Source organism: Carcharhinus amblyrhynchos, chromosome 10, assembly GCF_965287045.1.
Source record: "Carcharhinus amblyrhynchos chromosome 10, sCarAmb.v2.hapA, whole genome shotgun sequence".
Taxonomy (NCBI): domain Eukaryota; kingdom Metazoa; phylum Chordata; class Chondrichthyes; order Carcharhiniformes; family Carcharhinidae; genus Carcharhinus; species Carcharhinus amblyrhynchos.
In genome coordinates this window covers 46,482,827-46,500,942 of record NC_137333.1, presented here as the reverse complement: position 1 = coordinate 46,500,942, position 18,116 = coordinate 46,482,827, and the positions used below count along the sequence as shown (strand labels likewise).

Genomic DNA, 18,116 nt, shown 5'->3' with positions numbered 1-18,116 from the left:
TTTAATTTGGTGGGGCGTGCTCCTGCATTATCAGAGTCCTTGGGAACAGTATCAGATATTTCTCGGTGTATATTAATGCCACAGCAAACAGAGGCTGACAATCCCAGCAGCAGGAGCAGTGATCCAAAGACCATGTCGATAGCCGATGGGCCCGGAATTGTGCGGAGCTGGAAAGACAGGAACCATCCGGCGGGTATTCTCGCAGCCGCCTCTGGATAAAGCGATGAAATAAACTCTTTGTTAGTCGCGACCAGCCTCCTCAGCCCCGGCTTCTCCAGTTTATGCCACGTCAGTATCTTGCTGGGGAAAGAGCAAAGTGAGAGTGTTGGTGAATTGGGTGGCAATAGTGTTGGCGAGTTTCCTGCGGATCCATTGAGCGGGGTTTACTGAAGGCTGGGTTTATTTTTGGTACAACGCGCCTCTGGGATTAATCTGATTGTAACATGCTGACGGTTGAACCTCTCAGGCGCTCGCCCTTTGTTTTGTTCTCAAGAGTGGCTGGGGGGATTGAGATTATGTGCATAAATTATGCATAGGCGTCTGTGCCGACGTCTTTCTTTCGCTATTTTCGTGGGAATCCTACTAACCCTTTACAGGTCAGTGCAAGAGCTTCCTCAGGTCAACTCCCCGCACCCTTTACAGGGGAGAGTCGGAGTCAGGGGAAAGGCGCCGCTAGTGACGGTGCTCATCTGGTGGTATCCCTTCGGCAAGAAAAGCAAGATCCAAGACTGTTATCGTTCCTACAACATCCAGGGCTGCCGATTGACAACAGATCGGCGACTCTACCCCATTTCCCAGGCTGTGATAATACATCACCGAGACCTGGGGGGGAATGTGAGCCAGCTTCCTGCGGGACCCAGACCCGCTTTCCAGAGATGGGTCTGGATGAATTTCGAGTCTCCCACTCACTCTTCGGGTCTGGAAGTACTTAATGGGGTTTTTAACTGGACCATGTCCTACAAACGGGGCTCTGACATCTTCATTCCTTATGGATACCTGTACCCCAAAAAAAGAACAGAAGGGAAGGTGGCACTACCCAGCAAATCTAAGCTGGTGGCTTGGGTCATCAGCAACTGGAATGAGGACCATGCACGGGTTCAGTATTATCACCGACTAAATAGGTATGTGGACATCGACTTGTATGGGAGATATCATCAGCCGCTGCAGAATGACAGTATTTTCCTGACCATATCGCCGTATAAGTTTTATCTGGCTTTCGAAAATTCACAGCATGTGGACTACATAACTGAAAAACTTTGGAGAAATGCCTTCATGTCCAGCGCCGTGCCCATAGTCCTGGGTCCCAGCAGGGCCAACTATGAGCAGTACATACCGGCCGATTCCTTTATCCATGTAGACGACTTCTCGACTCCCAAAAAGCTGGCCCGCTACTTGATGTTTTTAAACAAAAACGCAAGCAGCTATCGGAAATATTTCGACTGGAGAAGACAATACAATGTGCACCTGGCAAAGTTTTGGGAGGAGCCGTACTGCAAAGTGTGCGAGGCTGTCAAAAATGCCAGGGCGTCTGACCACAAGAGCATATCCAATCTGGCCGGTTGGTTCCAATGATCGCGCTTTGAGGCTGCATATTTTTGCTAAAATAAATTCTGGAAATAAAAGTAATCTACAGATTACACCTGACTGATCCCTTCAGGTTGTATAGTCTGCGAGTGGAATGGATTCAGGGCGTGTGAAATTATAGCATTACACTAATGTTGTGCCTAAGGGTTATCTGCAGGGACAATAGTCATTTATTTTTAAAATACGATTTTTAAAGCGGTATCTGAAAGTGTTGGATTATTTTGATTCCAGCAAGTTATGGTTTGTCTGAATATTGCACTCAATCTCTTAAAAATATTTTGAAATGTGTTTACTAAAGATGAACGCTAAATGTGTATCATCTCGGCTACAATACAGCGTTATTTAGTTTGTACATATTGAGGTCCAGGATAGAATGAAATAGCTCTATTCTAGAGTAAAGTGTGTGGGGCAAAATCCTCAGGAAAAGTCTCTTCCATTTCGCATAAGTTTACCAACAAAATGAATTTGGTGTCGGGGAGACACAAGCTGAAAAGTTGGTGTTTTATGTTTTGTATTCACTTGCCTCTATTCCCAGACACTGGCGGTAACTTTGTTTAGAAACTTGTAAACAGTCCTGCATTTCAATTACCTTGTGATACTGCTGGAATAAACCAGGAACAGATTACATTACACTGCATCATCCATTACAAACATTTCACCGGAAATTGTTGGGATGTTGTTGGAATCGCGAGTTAATACTATTATTAGTTCCCAAAATATCCGAACATTCTTGGAGTAAAAGAAATGTACCATGCGACGTGATTCTCTGCAAATTGCTGGACAGTTTGTGCCACTCTGCCTTTAGCCTTTCAGTAGCCATTGAATGTTCCTCCTCGTGTCTGCTTCCCATTGAACTTAATGGTGATTATGACATTTCTGAATTTACATTATTGTGAACTATTCCCACTGTAGCCATTAGAGATAATAATTAATTCATAAAAGCCTATACTAATGTTTTTTTTGTTTCTGACATGACACTCAATGGAGGCCTATAGAAAGACTAGTGAAGGTGTAGAATCTCATTCAAGTAGGTCATGAATTGTTATGAGAGTTCATGAAATATTGTTATGTCTTGGCAGCTTTTTTGTGATCCATACTCTTGTTGATGTTGGAGGGCAATCATTTTCAAAGCTGTTTCAGCACTCAGATGGTCATTTGTTCATCGGATAGTTTTCTCTCAACATATTGGGGAAACTGTTTATGAAATTGGTGCAATGTGTACCCATTACTTGTTTCATTCTTCCTGACAATGATAGATGGATTTAGAATGTTTTGTAGATTTTACACACATATCCAGGTAGTTACTCATTACCTTCTCAATACAACAATTCATAAACAGACTGCATTACAATGTCCGATTCTTTAGCTTGTTCTATTTAATTACTTTATTTTCCCTCTGACTCATTTTATTCTTTCCGTTTCTTAATTGACTCTTTATTTCCATCTCTTAATTCTTCTATCTATTTATTTTGACTCAAATTCACTGACTATTGCTCATTTCCTTCACCCTTTTCTATTATCAATTCATACAGAAGAACTATTTTGCATTCATGAAATCACAGCTGACAAATTGACCCTGCTGCATCAATATCAGATCAAAGTTCCAACAATTTGCAGCACAAGTATATTATGATATGAATGGTGACCAAAAAAAAAGCATTGCAGCAATTTAAGAGCTTAAGAACATAAGAAATAGGAGCAGGAGTAGGCCATCTAGCCCTTCGAGCCTGCCCCGCCATTCAGTAAGATCATGGCTGCTCTGAAGTGGATCACTTCCACTTTCCTGCTTTCTCCCCATAACCCTTAATTCCCTTGTCTATCAGAAACCCATCTACCTGTAACTTAAACATATTCAACAAGGTAGCCTCCACCACGTCAATGGGCAGAGAATTCCAGAGATTCACCACCCTTTGAGTGAAGAAGTTCCTCCTCAACTCCGATCTAAACTGCAACCCTCCCCCCCCACTTATTTTGAGGCTGAGCCCTCTAGTCCTACTATCCTTTCTTAGCGGGAAGAATCTCTGTACCTCTACCCTATCTATCCCCTTCATTACCTTATATGTCTCTATAAGATCCCCCCGTCAGCCTTCTAAACTCCAACGAGTACAGACCCAGTCTATTCAATCTCCCTTCATAGGCTAACCCCCTCATCTCTGGTATCAGCCTAGTGAACCTTCTCTGCACTCCCTCCAAGACCAATATTATCCTTCCGCAAGTGCGGCGACCAAAACTGCACACAGTTTTGCGGCCTCACCAGTACCCTGTACAGTTGCAGCAAGACCTCCCTGTTTTTGTATTCTATCCCTCTCACTATAAAGGCCAACATTCCATTTGCCTTCTTGATCACCTGCTGCACCTGCAAACTGGGTTTTTGCGATTCGTGCACAAGGACCCCCAGGCCCCTCTGCACCGTAGCATGCTGCAGCTTTTCGCCTTTTAAATAATAATCCCTCCTACTATTATTCCTACCAAAGTGGATAACCTCACATTTGTTAACATTATACTCCATCTGCCAGGTCCTCACCCACTCACTCAGCCTATCCAGATCTCTCTGCAGACTTTCCACACCTTCCACGCAATTTGCTTTTCCACTCATCTTCGTGTCATCAGCAAATTTTGTTACCCTACACTCAGCCCCCTCCTCCAGATCGTCTATGTAAACGGTAAACAGTTGAGGCCCCAGCACCGATCCCCGCGGCAGTCCACTAGTCACAACTGCCAACCAGAATAGCACCCATTGATTCCAACTCTCTGCATCCTGTTAGATAACCAATCCTCTATCCATGCTAACACCTTACCCCCAACTCCGTGCACCCTAACCTTTTGCAGCAATTTCTTGTCTATCATTTGTTAAATCCTTCTATTCAGGTATGACTGAGCAAGACAAATGTATTTATATCTACATCAAAGTTGTAAGAAAATAGAAGGTGGTTTATTTAAGAGCTTGATTAGCACTCTTCAATCAACAGCCACATACAGTTTTTATTATAAAGGAACTATACAAAAATGGCAACAACTTTAGAGTCTGTAATGATTTTTTTACAATTTTTAAACTCACTTTCAGAATAATATTCAAAAATCTAATATGAAAATTACAACGAACATTATAATAGTTATGCTTCCTCATGACTAAAGAATAGAAAATTAATTGGCTTTTTTTTGTTAAATTACATTTCGATGCTCTATTTCTAGTCTTGAAGTTAGTAATTGTCTTCTGGAGCTTTCTTTTAAATGTTATTTCATTTGTGTTAATTTATTACAGTAAATTATTTATTTAACAGCTTGTAAATTATACTTCACATTAAGCACTCACACTAAAAAATGCCTTTAGATTAATGTTTTACTTCGGACAATTGTTAAGATAAGGAGTTTTATGTGAGCTGCATGCAGATCGGATTTCATTAGAAATAGCAATAATAATAATGATTCAGTACAGCAGCTGTTCAATGCAACTGCAGTGCTAATCCGGAAATAATGTTTATAACTCAAGAACCTTTGACAAATAGATTTAACTATCTGACAGATGTGAGGAAAAAAACAACATGGGAAAAGTAAATAATTTTTCAGTGTCCATCATCTGGAGTACAGAAAACATGTCCAGACCATATTTTGTATAGAAAAATGAGTACGGAACTGGTTGTGTTTTGAGATTCCAATGGTGTAATGGTGAGTAGCAAACTTAAGTTTTGGAGACATCCAATGTGAGTCTCCTTGAGGCTTTTGTAATAGAGCAGGGGCTGGAGGTGGGCCTGAGTAAGATGCTCTTTCAGAGAGTCGGTGCAGACTCAATGGACAAAATGGCCTTCTTTTACACTATAGGGGTTCTATGGATCGTTAAAGATATTTCAAATGTTTTAAAATCAACTGCCATTAAAGCAGAGCAGCCTTGACAGTGTTAACATCCTAGTTTTAAAATTCATTTTTCTGCAACCATTGAAGAAATATTATTGCTCCTACAAAGTTTTCATTCTAACTTCTATGGGATGAAGGATAGCCTGAGATGCTTTAAGCAACTTAAAGACAAGTTACTATTTTACTTACTTCTGTTGCACTATGGACAAAAAAAAAGCCAAATCAAAAGGCGGTGATACAGTATAAATTAAACTATACCTGAAAGCTGGTGAACAGCATACTACATCACTTTTGAAGCAGTCATTATTGAAAGTGAAGTGGATAACTGGCCTAACAGGCTGAAGAATTCAAGCTGAAGGGTAGTCACTGTTGTAATGTAGGAAATGTAGCAGCCAATTTGCAGACAGTAAACTCCCACCAACAGCAACAAGATAAGAAAATCTGCTCTAATCCACCGCATTGTTGAATACCAGGAAAATAGTTGGGATAGAACTATTTCTGTTGTTCAGTTAGTATTCCAAATGAAATTAGCACTTTAGTGTTAGTGTATACACTCTACTGTATAAAATTGCATTGAAATTGAAAAGTAAGTGTAATCTTTCTAGCGCTGCTTAATCTCACATCTGTTATGACATGCTGTAGCGTTTAATACTTTATGGCTCCAAAATGAAGTGGTTAGTTCTACAGTGTACAAGCTGTTGTTGCATTGTGCAAATATACTATTAAAGAGTACTATATAAATATAAATAATAATTGTCCTGAAGCCTTCAGTTAATATAGAAAAAAATCAATCTTTTAGCTGAAGAAAATATTTGTTTTAATAAGTCAGATTTTATGCTTTTCTATTTATTACTTGAGTAGATTCAAATATGAAATAAACAATATGTTTTCAATGACTTTGGATATTTTCCTGTTTTGTTTCATACAATCCATAAAAGGGGGCCATCTGGCTAATCAAGTCTGCACCAACCACAATCCCACCCAGGCCCTATCCCCATATATTTAACCTAACTAGACCCCTGACAGTAAGGGGCAATTTAGCATGGCCAATCAAACTAACCCGCACATCTTTGGACTGTGGGAGGAAACCGGAGCACCCAGAGGAAACCCATGCAGCCACAGAGGAGGAAGTACAAACTCCACACAGATAATGACCCAAGCCGGGAATCAAACCCAGGTCCCTGGCGCTGTGAGGCAGCAGTGCTAATCACTGTGACACCCATGCCACCCATTTTCATTTCAAGTCACATTCATTAGTTTATCAATTAGATCAAATTCTATTAAACATTTAAAATGTCTGACCTACTTACCTGGACAACAAATTACCTGTGTTGAATTACCTAATTTCAGTTGTGGGATGATTGTGATTGGTCTTAGTGCCTCAGGATAATAAGGAGAAATATTGATCAGAGTTCCTAGTTCCTAATTTTTTTCCATTCTTTCATATTATGTTGTTGTTGCTGGCAAGAGCAGCATTGGTTGCCCATCGCTGAATGATTTGATACATAATTTACAATATAAGTTAATGAGTTGGAGGAAGGAAGCAAATTTACTGTAGCCCAATTTGAAGATGACACAAAAGTTGGTAGAAAGGCAAGTTGTTGCTAGTGGAATTTTGGCCCTTATTTCAATGGGGTTGGAGTATAAGCATAGGGAAGTCTTGCTGCAACTGTACAAGGTACTGGTAAGATCATATCTGATGTACTGTGAACAGTTCTGGTCCCCTAATTTAAGGAAAGATATTATGTAAAGTTTATTTATTAATTGGAGGCAGTTCAGACAAGGTTCACTGGGATGATCTCCAGTGTGATGGGATTGTCTTATGAGGAAAGGTTAAATAGATTGGGACTCTACTCATAGAAGTGTAGAAGAATGTGAGGTAATCTCATTGAAATATATAGGATCCTGAAGGGGCTTGACAGGGTAAATGGTGAGAGGATAAGAACATAAGAACATAAGAAATAGGAGCAGGAGTAGGCCATCTAGCCCCACGAACCTGCCCCACCATTCAATAAGATCATGGCTGATCTGATAATGGTTCAGTTCCACATACCTGCCTACTCCCCATAATCCTTAATTCCCTTATTGGTCAAAAATCTTTCTACCTGTGTCTCAAACACATTTAACAAGGTAGCCTCCACTGCTTCAATGGACAGAGATTCCAAAGATTCTCTGTCCATTGAAGAAGTTCCTCCTCAACTCTACTGTAAACGGACTCCCCCTTATTTTGAGGCCGTGCCCTCTAGTTCTTGTTTCCTTTCTCCGTGGAAATAATCTCGCTGCTTCTACCCTGTCTAGCCCCTTCATTATCTTTTATGTCTCTATAAGATTTTCCCTCAGCCTTCTAACCTCCAACAAGTACAGGCCCAATCTACTCAAATCTCTCCTCATAAGCTAAACCCATCATCTCCAGAGTCAACCTGGTGAACCTTCTCTGTATTCCTTCCATAGCCAATATATCCTTTCACATATAAGGGGACCAAAATTGCACACAGTACTCTAGTTGTGGCCTCACCAGTACCTTGTACAATTGCAGCAAGACCTCCCTGCTTTTATACTTCATCCCCCTCACGATAAAGGCCAACATTCCATTTGCCTTCTTGATCACCTGCTGCACCTGAAAACTGAGTTTTTGTGATTCATGCACAAGGACCCCCAGGTCCCTCTGCACAGTAGCATGTTGTAATTTTTCACCATTTAAATATTAGTCCATTTTACTATTATTCCTTCCAAAGTGGATAACCTCACACTTGCCAACATTATACTCCATCTGCCAGATCCTCGCTCACTCACTTGGCCTATCCAAATATCTCTGCAGATTTTCCATGTCAGCCACGCAATTCGCTTTCCCACTCATCTTTGTGTCATCCGCAAACTTTGTTACCCTACACTCGGTCCCCTCCTCCAATTGTTTATGTATATGGTAAATAGTTGAGGCCCCAGTACTGATCCCTGCGGCACACCAACTGCCAACCAGAAAAACACCCATTTATTCCAACTCTCTGCTTCCTGTTAGATAGCCAATCCTCAATCCACGCTAACACTTTACCCAAAACTCCGTATACCTTAGTCTTATGCAGCAACCTTTTGTGAGGCACCTTATTGAACGCCTTCTGGAAATCTAAAAACACCACATCCACCGGTTCCCCTCTGTCAACCACATTCTTTTTTAAATTCAATCATGGGACACAGGCATCATTGGCTGGCCAGTATTTATGCCAATCCCTAATTAAGCTGCCATCTTGAAACACTGCAATCCATGTGCTGTGGGTTGACCCACGATGCCGTTAGGGAGGAAATTCCATGATTTTGACTTAGCGACAGCGATGGAATGGTCATATATCGCCAATGTCAGGGTGGTGAGTGGCTTGGAGGGGAACTTGCAGGTGGTGGTGTTCCCATGCATCTGTTGCCCTTGTCCTTCTAGGTTGAAGTGCTTGTTTGTTTGAAAAGTGCTGTCTAAGGAAATCTGGAGAGTTCCTGCAGTGCACCTTGTAAATAGTACACATTGCTGATACTGAGTGGTGGTGGAGAGAGTGGATGTGGTGCCAATCAAGTGGGCTGCTTTGTCTTGGATAGTGTCAATCTTTTCGAATGTTGTTGGAGCTCCACCCATCCAGGCAAGTGGGGAGTATTCCATCACATTCCAGACTTGTGCCTTATAGATGAAGGATAGGCTTTGGGGAATCAGGTGAGTTACTCACCACAGTATTCCTAGCCTCTGACCTGCTCTTGTAGCCACTTTATTTATGTGGTGAGTCCAGTTGAATTTCTGGTCAATGTGACCAAAGGATGTTGACAGTGGAGGATTCAGTGATGGAAACACTATTGAATGTCAAAGGACGGTTGTTAGATTGCTTCTTATTGGTGATGGTCATTGCCTGGCATTTGTGTGGTGTGAACGTTATCCCACATGGGAGATTTTAAGATCATAGGGCATAGTCTCAGAATAAAGGGGCATCAATTTAAGACAAAGACATGGAGGAATTTTTTCTCTCAGAGGGTTGTGAGTCCTTAGAATTTGTCACAGAGAGCTGGGAGAACACAGTCCTTGTGCATATTTAAGGCTGTGATAGATAGATTTTTGATCAGTAAGAGAATCAAGGGTTACAGGGAAAGAACAGGAAAATGAATGTGAGGAATATCACATCAGCCATGATCCATTAAATGGTGAAGCAGGCTGAGTGGTCTATTCCTGTTCCTGTTTCTTTTGGTCTTACAGCTAGGTCATTACAAAGGACAATTAAGAATCAAACACATTGCTATGGATGTGAAATTACATGTAGGCCAGACCAGGTAAGGATGGCAGATTTCCTTCCCCTGAAGGACATTAGTGAACCAGATGAGTTTTTATGGAGATCGATGTTAGCTTCATGGTCACCAATATTCATATAAGCTTTATATTCCAGATTTACTACAGACATTGTCAATGCACTTTGCAACAGGGTTAGCAATGGATGAAGACAAGAAGAGACTCAGCTGTAAAAATCTGCTCTGACCACCACCCCCCCCTCCCCCCCATACACACAAACACACACACACATACACACACACACACACAGTTGAATACTATGCTATGCTCACCCCCTAGACCCACACATGAAAAACTGTATCTTTAATTTTTTGCTTGGGATTGTGGGCATTACAATGGTGCTCCCACAACATTATTTTATCAGTAGAGTTCTGGTATTTTTATCTAGTGAATGAACAGTAAAAATGAAAGGAAAGGTATGTACTTTATAGACCATTTTTCATGACCACAAGACATTCCAAAGCACTTTACAGCCAATGAAGTATTCTTGAAGTGTATCACTGTTTTATTGTAGGACATGTGCAACTGCTTTGGGGACGGGTAACTCACACCAACAGCAACAACGTAATGACTGTATTTCTGAATTTGATTAAGGGACAAATATTGGCCAAGACACCAGGGACAACACCCATTCTCTTCTGGTGGGACCAGACCAGATTTTTAATTGTCCAAGTATAAATATAACTTTCTACAGACCTTTCTCAAGGTCAATTTTTTCCAGCCTGTTCTGCATATCTAACATATTATTGTGTCTAATTTCTGGGATAACTTTATAGCTGCTGACACCATAATTGCTCCATCACTGAATGTGGTATATCATTGCTCCAATGCTGCCATAACTTTAAATGCTGGCAGGACCTGTACCTCAACCCACTCAAGCTCTTTTTGACTCTAGTATACTGTTCAGAAGGGCAATTATGTGTTACACAGCACATAAAATTTCTATTGTGCCAGAAAAAATGTTGCAAACTTATGGAGAGTTCTCCTAATCTCCCATCAGAAATTCAATAATAGATTGGCAGAGAGTCTGGAGAAATATCAAAAACAGTTAATCTGTTACTGAAATTACTGCAGGTGATCTGGAGAAGACCCAGGGAAATTTCCCAGTCAGGATGGAGCAGAACCTGTGGATAGTGTTCCCATGCACCTGATTCCCTTATTCTTCTCAGATGTAATGGTCAAAGGTTTAGAAGATGCTGTGGAAGCAATCTTGGCAAGTTGCTGCAGTGCATTTTGTGAATGGTACACACTGCAACCGTTGTGCACTTGTGGTGGAGGGACTGTATCTTTAAGGTTTTGGATTAAGGTTTTAGGCTACATAGACATAGAAGGAGTTAAGTTTCTTCAATATTGCTGGAGCTGCACTCATCCAGGCAAGGGAACCTGAGATTAGTAAATTTGCTGACGACACCAAAGTTGGAGGAGTTGTAGACAGTGAGGATGGATGTTACAGTTTGCAGAGGGACATAGATCAGCTGCAGAGCTGGGCCGATAGGTGGCAGATGGAGTTTAATACGGAAAAGTGTGAGGTGATTCACTTTGGTAAGAATAACAGGAGTACAGAATATAGGGCTAATGGAAGGACTCTTAGTAGTGTTGACGAGCAGAGAGATCTCGGGGTACATATGCATAGCTCCCTGAAAGTTGGCACCCAGGTTGATAAGGTTGTTAAGAAGGCATACGGTGTGTTAGCTTTTATTGGTAGAGGGATTGAATTTCGGAGCCGTGAGGTCATGTTACAACTGTATAAAACTCTGGTGCGGCCGCACTTGGAGTATTGTGTACGGTTCTGGTCGCCGCATTATAAGATGTGGAGGCATTGGAAAGGGTGCAGAGGACGTTTACCAGGATGTTGCCTGGTATGGTGGGAAGGTCTTCTGAGGATAGGCTGAGGGACTTGAGGTTATTTTCATTGGAGAGAAGAAGGTTACGAGGTGACCTGATTGAGGCATACAAGATGATCAAAGGATTGGATAGGGTGGACAGTGAGAGCCTTTTACCTCGGATGGTGATGGCTAACACAAGGGGACATAGCTTTAAATTAAGGGGTGGTAATTATAGGACGGATGTCAGAGGTAGGTTCTTTACTCAGAGGGTAGTAAGGTCGTGGAACGCCCTGCCTGCAGCAGTTGTGGACTCGCCAACTTTAAGGGGTTCAAATGGTCAGCGGATAGGCATATGGATAACATTGGAATAGTTTAGGTTAGAGGGTCATTAGATTGGTTCCACTGGTCGGCGCAACATTGAGGGCCGAAGGGCCTGTACTGCGCTGTAATGTTCTATGTTCTATGTTCACTGCTGTCCCAGTTGTTTGAGGAAGGAGGAGAACAAGAGCCAGGATGGAGTATCAAACATTTTTTTTGCGGAGTCCAATATTTTGGGGAGGGAGAATCCAACTGTTTGGAGGAGATGAGGCATCCCTCAACTTTCCAACTCCATCACCAATCCCTTCTCCCACACTCCGTGCCAGCCCTCAGTTCAAGACCCAGCCTCTGAGCCACTTCCTCACCTTGTTTGGAGGCACGGGTGTCTGACCACTTCCCTCTGTGGTTTGTTGGTCTCCAGGATTATCTAGGATTACTTCTGTCCATCTCAGATGTGGACAGGATTCTCATAATTGCTGCAGCACTTCATGCTGTGTGTAATTAATTCCTTATAGGTACATGGCTGACCCTAAGTAAACAGTGAGTCACTGTTTTAATACCAGCTTAATTGGCACACAGGAAATAAGTACACTGTAGGAGAAAATAATACCATGACTGGATTACAAAAAAAATCACTCTGTAATCATCTCACCAGGGCCAATGTTCTGGAACCACACTGCTGAATTTAACATAAAGAAAATGTTGTGGCTTACAGCAATACAAGTCCTAAGGTGCGGATATATAACATTTAGTTCAGACTGTGAACATGGGCTTAAACTCCTGCTCCTCTTATCTCATTGGTCAAACTCCCACTTGCATAACATGCAATCTCACACTTCATGAAGCCCATGGGGAAATCTATTGATGATCCTCCACGCTCTTTATAGCCACTATAACATCCTGCTGCCCTCAGGCCCACAGCTACCTCAGTAACCTCACTGCAAATTAGTTCTTTCTGCTGCTTGGTGACTGATCTATGATCAGCTGGGTGTGATGCCGGAACAGGTGGCCTAAACCAAAAGGGTATCCTCATTTCCAGAGGGAGTGCCAAAATGCCACTGATGCAGGTTCCTTTTCAAGCTTCGTCTCATCATTGAGTATGTTTCCTTGTTGTCCACTGGGATGGGCACTGGGCCAGCTTTGAGCTGCTGTTCATTGCTGGCAGCAGCTGTTTCCATGGCCTGTGACAAAGCATGCTCTGGGGTGGTGTCCCTGCTCCTGAGGAGGTTCAGGTGTTTCCTCACGACTTTACCCTGGACTTACACCCTGTGGGATACTAGCTCCTTTTTTTCCATTTGATCCCAGGGATCTAGCTAGGACCACCCTGAAATTCTTCACGTCATTCACTCTGAATTTCCACTTTTTTCTTGCAGAATCATAATTTATTTTCTGATCCTCTTATTTAAAATCACCTTCCCCAGCAGGTTTAGGAATAGTAGTTTTAGTCCCATAAAAAGTCAATATTCGATTAATAGTTCTGCTGGAACAATACGTGATCTATGTTGGATGGTTCTATAATCAAATAAAAATGTGGTAGTTTGGTCTCCATTTATGCTGCCAGTTTAAGCCCGGTTCAAGTCCATTTAGATGTTTGCACCACCTGTTCCATCAGCCCATTCCACGATGGGCAGTAAGGTTCTGTTTTGATATGTTTGACGCCATTGGACAGCATGAAGTTTTGAAACTCAGTACTGGTGAAGATGGTGCCATTGTCATACACCAGGATTTCTGGTATTCTGTGCGTAAGAACCTCTGATGCAGCTTCTTAATCATGGCATAGGAAGTACTGGGGCTCAAGTAATTTATCACTAAACATTTTGAGCCTGCATCTACCAGGATCAAAAACATCGAGCCCATAAAAGGCTCAACAAAATCCACACGGACTTGCACCCATGGCTTGCCAGGCCACTCCATGGGTGCAAAGAAGCTGAAGGAGAGAGTTCTTGATTCTCCTGGCATAGGATGCACAGGTTACCAGGTCTGTGATGTCCGAGTCAAGGTCAGGCCACTGATGTTGCTCCTGGACAGCAGTGTAATTTTTGTTATCCCATGGTGGCCATTATGTAGTTACATAAGTATCAGACATTGCCCTGAGTGAGATACAGCTACTCAGGATCCCAGAGAAAAATACTGTCCTCAAAACAAAGCTCATCATTTTTGGTGAAATGTGGCTTCATCTCTTCTGACGATTGTCCTTGGAATCAACCTTGGAATTCTGGATCAAATGCTTTATTTTGGATAAGATTGGATTTCTTTGAGTCCAGGTCCTAATTTGTTTTGCGGATACCAGTAAGATCTTTAAACAATTCTAATTCATTACAACTTCCTCCAACCCTGGGAGAGAAGCTGTACTCATGGGCAGCAGAAGTTGGCTATTTGGGTTCTAGGGCAGTGCTCTGAAAGCTGCCTGTAATAAGACCCAAAGCTGTATCTGGGCTGAGACAATGGGGGGATGTTCTTATCTTTCTTAAAAATCCCTAGTAAGGGTTTGTGGTTGACCACTATTATGAAACAAGCCATAGACATTCTGATAGAATATTTTTATGCCACAAATTACCACCAACCCTCCTTTTCTCAATTTATGAGTACCTTCGCTCAGCATCTGAGGGGATCTTGGATACTTATGCTATAGATGTTTCTATTCCACCTATCCAATTATAAGTACCATTCTGATCCCATAAGGAGCAGCATTACATATCAAGACAAGTTCCTTCTTTGGGTCAAAATGGGCCAACAAATTGGATGACAACAATTTGAAGGCCTCAGCCTAAGGAGCCTTCCAAGACTATTTTTGATACTTCTGCAGCAGCGTGTGCAAAGGAGTCAGTAAAGTGGCCAAGTTCAGGATGAATTTCCCATAGTAATTTATTAATCCTAGAAAGGAATTCAAATCTGTGGTATTTTTGGAGTTGATGCTTCCTTGGTGGCCTTTACTTGTAGATATAAACTTTTTCCATCCACTTGATAACCCAATTAGGCCACTTCACTTGTCTGGAAGACGCATTTTTCCCTCTTTAGATGCACCCCAACTCTCAAAAATCTCAAGACCATTTTCAAGTTCGCCAAGTGCTCTTTTTCTGAAGTGCCCATGACCAGGACACTATCTAAATATGCTGGCACTTTGGGTAACCCCTGGAGTATGTTCTCCATCATTCATTGGAATGTGACACGTGCTTTTGAAACCTCGAGGGCAGGTGAGTATATTCATAGAATCCTTTGTGTGTATTAATTGTAACATACTTCCAGGATGTCTCACCAAGTTTGAGTTGAAGATAAGTATGCTCATACCCAGCTTAGTGAATGTCTGGCCACCTGCTAACTTCATCCTAGGTATGGGGTATCTATCCAACTTAGAAACCCGATTGACCTTTCATTTATAATCTCCACAGTTGCAGGTTGGCTTGTCTGGCTTAAGGACAGGGACAATGGACAAAGACCACTCTTGAAGCTGCATGTGTCTTATTATGCCTAGATCTTCCTGGCATCTGAATTCAGTCTCCACTTTTTCTAATCAGGAGTAAGGAACAGGTGTTGCTTTAAAATACTTAGACGTGGCATCTGGGCCAACATAAATTTTGGCTTGGACCCCTCTTATTTTCCTAAGTCCTTCCTATAAACTTCATGGTGTCTGCTAATGACTTCAAACAACCCTCCCATGCCTAGCCAGTGGATCTCCAAAAAGTTCAGTCTGATTTGCTGGACTCAATCTCTCCTATTAGGCCTGGTCTTTGCCCCCGCACAACGATAGGGGAGAGTTAGGCTGATTGTTGTCCTTAGGTTATCGGGATCACTGTAGTGCCCTGATTCTCAATGGTTTCCCTGTGTAGGTGGTTACCCTGGCCTATGTGTGCTGTAAATTCAGAAGTTGAATAATGATTTGAAGATGATCATATGATGCTCCCCAAAACTGAAACTGCAGCCATTGTGTCTACCTCTATTTTCAACAGCTCTCCATTTACTAGCAATTCCATCATTATTGAGGTGACCTTAGTTATAATAATGTGATTTTAATTGTATTGTTTCTTGTTCTGGTCATAGATGCACCAAGCCTGTGTCCATGGTTTATGGCAACATAAGTCCTAAGTTCTGGATCTATAACATAGTTCAAACTGTGATTGTGGATCTAAAACACCACTACTCATTTCTCATTAGGTGAGCTCCTGGTCTCTTAATAGGGAGACTCATTCTTCACAAAGCCCATGGGGAGGTCTCTTGATGATCCCCCGTGTCCTTTGTAACTGTAATAAAATCACTACTAATACTATATCTAATAGCCTCAGCACAAAAGCTGCAAGAAAGCAGATACTTCCAAATAATACAAATCTTAAAAAAAGGTTGCATTCTCCTGCTGCCTCTCTGTAGGAGTTGGCAATAACTTGGCATTGCGATAAGTCATTTTTCCCCAGCATTTGCAGAATATTTGGGTTTGTCAGAGTCTTAAAAAAAACTTGCATTGTATTCCTGTATCACTGTGGCAAGTTCAATTTCATTTGATTGAATTATTGTTTTGCATTTAAAAATCCCATTTCCATATGTATACATAACTTGTTTCTAAGGGTATAACAACACTTAAGTATATAGCCAGCACTGACTGACACTTATTACAATAATAACAATGTCTAAGCATCCCTGGTTTACTGTCTACTGTGGCTGAATAATTCTGCAGGGACAATGAGTATGAAACAGCAAGTTCTTAGTTGCTTTCACTTCAGTTGACAAGTCAGATATCTCTTTTAAGGCTTTTTTTTGTATTTAAATTGCCTTCGATGGTGACATCAGGTTACGTAGATGGCCAATGGCCTCAGTATATAGTGACATTGTACATATTAAAGGGTAAGTGTCTCAATTTGCTTTCATTTTTCCAAGGCTGGTTTTTAATCACAGGGAGTTAGTCCTAGAAGGATAAAAAGAAAGACTGATTTCTCATTTAAATTATGGTTGTGGAAGCAATGGAAATTCAATTAATCAGGATTGTGAGGCTGTGCCAAAGAAACAGTATTTTTTTTTCTCCTACAGGTACCGAAGGGGCTGTAGGGAAGAGCCTCTGGCTGGACAATAGCAGAGGCTTCAGGAATCCTAGAGGTGGAAGGGGGCCAAGTGACTAAGAATATCCTGTATAGAATTATGCAAGGAGACTGAGGAGGATATCAATGACTAATAGTGATGAAAAGTAAAATGGAGGAAGTAGTTTGGAAAGGAGGGCTTAACTTAAGAAGACAATCACTGCATCCCCTAATGGGGGCAATATAATACTGAACGTTAGCAAATGTTAGGTGAAAGAACATCAACATGTGTGGTATGTGGGCTAGGCAAGGGGCGACTCAAGTTCATCACCTTTGGATCTCCCGTCAGGCTCTATCTAGTCATGGTGAAAGAAATAAAACAAGTAGGTATAAGTTATTCTGGACGAATTTTGAAATGTTGGTCTTTAGCAATATGTAGGTGATTTAGACGAACCTAAAGGCAAGGTGTAGCTGATACAAACCGAGGTTCAGAACAAAAGACCATGAGACTCTTAGAATCAGATAGTCACCTCTTAGATCTAGCCTGATTGTCCCAGAATTGTCCTTATTGCTGGCAGACTTAGACCAATGAATGATTTGGTTATAATTCCAATTGGGAAGGATATATACAATATCCATATAGTCCCAGTCAAGCTGAATTTGACTGATGTAGGACTACCAGAGTAGCATCTGATAAAAACTAAGGAGTTGTATGCGGAAAGTTTGCACATTTTAGTGAAACAACAGATGGATAAATCAGGAGGACTGAAAGTTTGGATATCAATGGAAATTGGGTGGGAAATCATTTGACTGAATCAACTAAGGGAGCAGGATGAAGGAAACAAAGTTTAAAAAGTGACAATCCATCAGTAATTGATATTGACATGTAGGAATCAATGACCTGTTTGCACAAGTCTAATGTAAAGTGAAGGAGATTCTGTAGGGAACAATGAAGGGGAATCAAAATTGGCTGAAGAGGATGGGACCATGACCATACATTTTCCAAACATTGTTATGGTGACAAACTCCATGCAATGATCACAAATCACTGCATTATTTATTATGATAGATATCTGATTGGGCATTATTTGTTAAGGACAATCTTCAGAGGAGCTGCTTTTGCGATAAATGAAGGCTCTTATAAAATCCAGCAGCTCTCTTATGACCTGCAATATAACCTTAAGAAATATTGTGGAACAGGGACCTATGACATTATTTCAT

At 41.4% G+C, this 18,116-nt stretch overlaps 2 protein-coding genes across 2 annotated transcripts in view; both read left to right on the top strand.

Moving 5' to 3' along the window:
• Positions 1 to 515: 515 nt before the first annotated feature.
• LOC145348913 (alpha-(1,3)-fucosyltransferase 4-like) lies at positions 516 to 6,332 on the top strand. The gene has a single exon (XM_080196987.1). It carries the CDS (start codon positions 529 to 531, stop codon positions 1,570 to 1,572), a length of 1,044 nt encoding a protein of 347 aa, XP_080053113.1. The 5' UTR covers positions 516 to 528; the 3' UTR covers positions 1,573 to 6,332.
• Positions 1,486 to 18,116, top strand: part of LOC145348914 (piwi-like protein 4) — an 86,820-nt gene continuing 70,189 nt past the window's right edge. Inside the window, exon 1 of the mRNA XM_080196988.1 lies at positions 1,486 to 1,558. The gene's annotated coding sequence lies outside the window, so the exon portion shown is untranslated. The remainder of the gene's footprint in view (positions 1,559 to 18,116) is intronic.

Bases quoted from the DNA above. Each gene is read 5' to 3' on its own strand.
- LOC145348913 (XM_080196987.1), top strand. From the start codon at position 529: ATGCATAGGCGTCTGTGCCGACGTCTTTCTTTCGCTATTTTCGTGGGA.